The following is a 5,191-nucleotide window of genomic DNA, read 5'->3' as shown; positions in this document are numbered from 1 at the left end:
CCTCTCCTCTCCTCTTTGAAATACCGTTCTTTAAAACCATCTAGCATGACTGCTCCACCAATCAGGTACATTTTGGGTGGCAAATCCGCCAACTGGGGGACAAACCTGCTCTCAGGCAGCGTGGCCCCCAATCCGCGTGCTAGCACAGTGGGGTTGCAGGGAGCCCCAGCAGATGCTTCTCCCCACGAGTTAACCCACTTCTCTGGTGGTATTTGCCCCATCCATGTGACCCGCCCCCCCAAACAAAATTAGTGGAGATAAAAGCCACCCCGCAGCCCCACTCAGGACCAGGAGATTCTGCTTCTGTCCCTCTCCATTTCAACACATTTTCTTCAAACTTTAGCAAAATGACTATCACAAAGAGGCTGCGGTAACAGCAGAACTGTTTGAACTGCAAAGTRAGGACCAGAAGTTCACCACCATGGCCCAAAAACGATCACTGTTGCCTTTAATATTAACTGTTGTTAATAAACACCAAAAGTGTCTGAATGTGTGTTATGAACAGTATCAAACAGGGATGGACTCATCACATACAGTATCCTTGCACTTTCTCTTGATCTTCATCTCATCCTCCTAATTAGGAAGGAAGGTTACATTTCTACTTTAGCAATCTTGCCCTATAACCTTCTGCAAGGTTAGAGAAGACAGCTATGCCTTAGATAATTTCTGTGTCACAGTTCAAATCCTGAGGTTTTAAAAGCATTTTTATTTTTTATTTTTTTTTTTTTTTTGTGGTTTTATCTTGTTTTCCTTCCCCTCCCCCTCAGACTGTGAACATGTTGGCATTTGCAGATAGGAACAGAATTACAGAAACATCTGCTGCAAACTGTTTCATTGCAGATTACATCAGACCTTGTGGACTTGATTGCAGTCAGAGAGAATTAGGATGGATAGAGGGAGATGACTAGGGACATTTTACCCAGTGTGCGCGCACGCATGCCCCAGTTTTTCTGCTGCAATAACACACCATTCTAGGTCTATAAACGTTTAGAATATAATATGATTTATGGTGTTACGGTCACCAACTATATATGTTATCCACAGAAAGATTTATTTTATTATTAGAGAGTTCTGTGAAAGTATGTTGTGGTAATATTCTAACTATTCCTACGTTAATGAAACTGCTGTGTGTATAAACAATTTCAACTTTGGAATCTTTAGTTATACTGTTCAGATAGTATTTTTATACACAGAAAATACGGACAAATATGTGGAGAGATTTGCATGAATTCTTATGAGTAGTGGCCTATGCTTATTAATCCTTAGGCACACCCAGCTTAAAAACTCAGCATTATTTTATTCTGTGGTGGATTGCCTGTCCAAAGGAGGATTTGTCTAAATAATATGCTCAGACATCATAGCAGCCTCTAAATCAGCAGCAGAATTTATTCTTTATGCTTATATTGATGTTACAATTAATTTAAAAAAGACAGCTGTAGTAGCCTTTTTTTTGGCTATTCTCAGTTCAGGCAAGAATAATTTAAAGTTTTTTTTTTTTTTGAGGATGAGAATAACTTACACTTCATAGATTAGAAAAGTTAAAAAATAATAATCAGAAGAACTTAGCGTACTTACAGAGAAAGATACTGTTTCATTATATTCTAATACTGAACAGATCTGTTTCTCCTCAATCATTTAAAAYCTGTTTCTGGGTGGAAATATCAATTTTTTCCACTTTTTACAAATTTTTCCTTTAATTAGTGACAAATAAGCATTAAAATGATATATAACCATGAAATAGATAGATTCAATATTCCACAAATAATAGCTATGGAATAAAAGTTATTCCCTTCATTAATTTATAATCATATGATTACATATTGAAGTAAAAGAAATACCACCTCAATATTACTTACTTTTTGATTCTTCTGTATATGAATTTATGAGGTCAAAATGCCATATTTTTTATATTTTGTATATGTAGCTATTCATTGATTTGTTTCGTAGAGAAAAACAATCAAGGCTCTTTCTTTAACACACATACAAAAAAAACTAATCAGAGAACCAGACAAGTTATGCTTACTGAGATAGTTTTTGTCTTTTAGTCTCTATAATTCAAAATTCAAACCCTTACAGATAATCAAAAATAACACACATTGAAAGATCATGATATTATACTGAGATCCTAAGTACTGTAAGTTTTGAAGATGGGAATTTATTAATATGAATGTTACATAATCAAAGCTTTTTAATAAGAAATCTTAAAACAAAGGTTCTGAACAGAACAGCAATCATAAATATCTACTCCAACCTAATGAAGCACCGAAAAAAAAAAAAAAAAGGCAATGTTTATATGTTCGGTCTAGAGGCTTACAAGCATATATTGAGATTTGGAATCAAAATTATCCATTAGATTTCTATCAGCTAGAGTTCCACTGCATTTATCCTTTTTTCTGTGTTATCACACAGACTTGTCTTAGCAGAGATATCGCTGTACTTAAGATGCAGTTGTTTTGACTGACAAGAAAGGTGGAACAGTGTGCTTAGCATGCAATTTAAAAAAACCAAGCACAGCACTAAGTCTAAAAGACTTCCACAAAGTTAAAAAAAATAAAAATGAGCTGAATATAAGTGTGTCAAGGAACGAGTGGTGGCAGGGGTGAGTGACAAATGCACTTCACTCGTATGAAAGAAATAATAACAGGATTTATTAATATGGACAATGATTTCACGAGATTCTATGGCAAGGTCACTTATTATTCACTGCATGGAGGCTCAAGATAATACACAATTATCTTGGGATACCCTCCCRTTGGGTCAYRAGGTTCAKATTGGASYCCCTKGCTTTTCAGTCTCCTTCTGAGAGGAGTCTGGGTGCGGCTGGATCCAATCCTAGTCCCAGACCTGGTCAACGGTTTATGACTAAGGGTTCTTGTGCACAGTTACAAAGTAAAGTTAAAGAAAGAGAGCGCACTCTGTTCGCTTACCACAAATCTGTCATGGGAAGGGGGGGGTCTCTCAACCTCGAGGAGTAACGTTGAGAGGCGTCCCTGCTCAAGGGGAGATCCTGCTGTGCAGGTCGCAGCCATGTCAGGAGAGCTCAAAGGGCTCTCGGGCTGTCYGCATATTTATAGGATAAGATGATTGACTTATAGTCATTCTTTCATTTCAGAGGCCCATTGGCTAGTGCAYTAGCCTTACCGCCCCTTTGGGATGCAGCCYTCAGGAATGTTATGTTGAGTCTAAGTGGCAGAAGAAATCAGGATGGTGGCGCCTACCAGGATTAGATAAATCGCTGGTGGTTAGCAACTGAACTGGGCTGCATGTAAGGTACAGGCCAGGCTGAGCTGGGAAAGGAGCGTATCYGTCACAAAGTGCCACTGCATATTTCTGATTTACATAGATGTTTTATTTCTGACAGCAATTGGTTCTCAAAGTAACATAGGAAAGTTTCTTATTGCTGTACGTGTCTTTAGTTTCAGCATATATCTAGAATATCTTGCAAAATTAATTATGCTGCATGAGAGCTAATTGCAATCCATAGGTGCCACTCCTAAATAAATATTTGGTCATTACCCATACATGCTTCAAGGTATGCAATATGCATGTTCTAACTCTCCTTTTAGGATATCCTGATAGGTCTAGTGTAGATTTTATAAAGAATATTTATATAAGAGGTGTACTGCAACACGAAGCAGTAAGACTATTGCAGGACCCTACAATGATCAAGAGTGCATATCTAGTATTAGTGCCTTCTCTTGGCATTTGATCAGCTGCCTTATGCATAATGCTGTAAGTCACAAGAGTTTAAGAGGAAGATGTATGCAGGCAGAAAGATATAAATGATTTCCTTTCTTACATTCTTTTACTACTTATTTTGCAGTATTTCCTAAAAGTCTCTTCTTAAGGGTGTACCAATATGCTATTACAATGCCATCAGCTTGGCACTGAATAAAGAAGTAATTCAAAGAAAGAATAAGATGAGAAAACWAACACTTCTACAGCAAAACCAAGAAAGCTTGGAAGAAAATACTACCATTGTTAACACCTGGTAACTAGCAACGTTGGATATGATCAGATTTGTGGCAATATTTGTTAGAAGCAGATAGTTTTTTTTCAAAGGAAAGTAGCATGTAGCAAGATCTCCAGTGCAGCTGGTGTGGTGCATTCCTAGCCAGGACGTGCTGTGGGAGAATGTGCTAGCATGGGGCAACACAAATCGTTCTGTTACAAGCCCAGCAAAATGAAAGAGAGTAAAAGCAGATGGTTTCACACCACATTCAGACTTTGCACATACAGAGGGCAACTCCAAATTCCCTGCTCTGCTCATGGGCTGGACCTCAAAAAAAGTTCTGCACTGGAACTGTTACGGATTCACCCCGGGTTTACCCAGACATGACCAGGGAAGCCATGTCCCAGTGCTTCAGCATGCTTCAGTTCAGGCCCAAAAAAGCAACACTTATGGGAATCAGAGATTAGCTGCAAATTTCTTGCCYAGAGAAAAGATTGCCATTATTAATGTAGGAAAATAAAAGGAATCCTGTAATCACTTCCTCTGATTATAGCCCATTTTAGGAGAATCTGTAGGAGCTAACCCTTTACAAGCTCAACTTCTACAGCCACAACCAGTGGGGAGAAGAAAATGATTATTTTTCCCAGCTGATATAATATTCTCCCATATGCTCTTCAGCTGCATGGAAATACAAAATATCTTGATTCCTGTGCCTCCTGAGAGAAAAGGACAGAAAAACAAAAGTATTACAGCATTTCAAATTAAGTTTAACAGACATCCTGTGATACACTGTACAAACATATACCATCCCACATTAAGTCCCTCTTCTTACCTGAGTCATTAAAGCACACACAGGTGCAAGAGCAGAAAGCAGCCCTGTTGCTGCAACTGCTGCAATCATCTCCGCTGCAAGACCTGAAGTTGTACTGTAAATTTGTTTTCTAAAAATCAACACAACCTCGATTCATCCGCAATAATTCCTCGAACTTTCAGTTTGCTTTTGGCATTCGGCTAGGTCTTACTTTGGACTCTTCAGTTCAGTTACTCAAGAAGAATTAAAGATATGGGGCTGCCTAGGACTGAACTGAAGAAATGGAGGAGCCTTCAACAACAGGATTATAGAATCATAGAATCAATATGGTTGGAAAAGACCTTCAAGATCCTTAAGCCCCTTAACACTATGCCTGCTCATCCATGTCCCTAAGCACCTCGTCTGCACRTTTCTTAAACACTGCCAGA

General features: G+C 38.4%; 1 protein-coding gene across 1 annotated transcript in view; it reads right to left on the bottom strand.

Moving 5' to 3' along the window:
• DOK6 (docking protein 6) overlaps positions 1-4,853 on the bottom strand; it is a 157,205-nt gene extending 152,352 nt beyond the window's left edge. Inside the window, exon 1 of the mRNA XM_026044837.1 lies at positions 4,785-4,853. Coding sequence (XP_025900622.1) covers positions 4,785-4,853 — 69 coding nt within the window. The remainder of the gene's footprint in view (positions 1-4,784) is intronic.
• Positions 4,854-5,191: the final 338 nt, after the last annotated feature.

Source organism: Nothoprocta perdicaria, unplaced genomic scaffold (assembly GCF_003342845.1).
Source record: "Nothoprocta perdicaria isolate Ctin4 unplaced genomic scaffold, notPer1 scaffold_388, whole genome shotgun sequence".
NCBI classification, from domain to species: Eukaryota; Metazoa; Chordata; class Aves; order Tinamiformes; family Tinamidae; genus Nothoprocta; species Nothoprocta perdicaria.
Note: the sequence above shows the minus strand (reverse complement) of the source record. Positions and strands in the feature narration are given on the sequence as shown.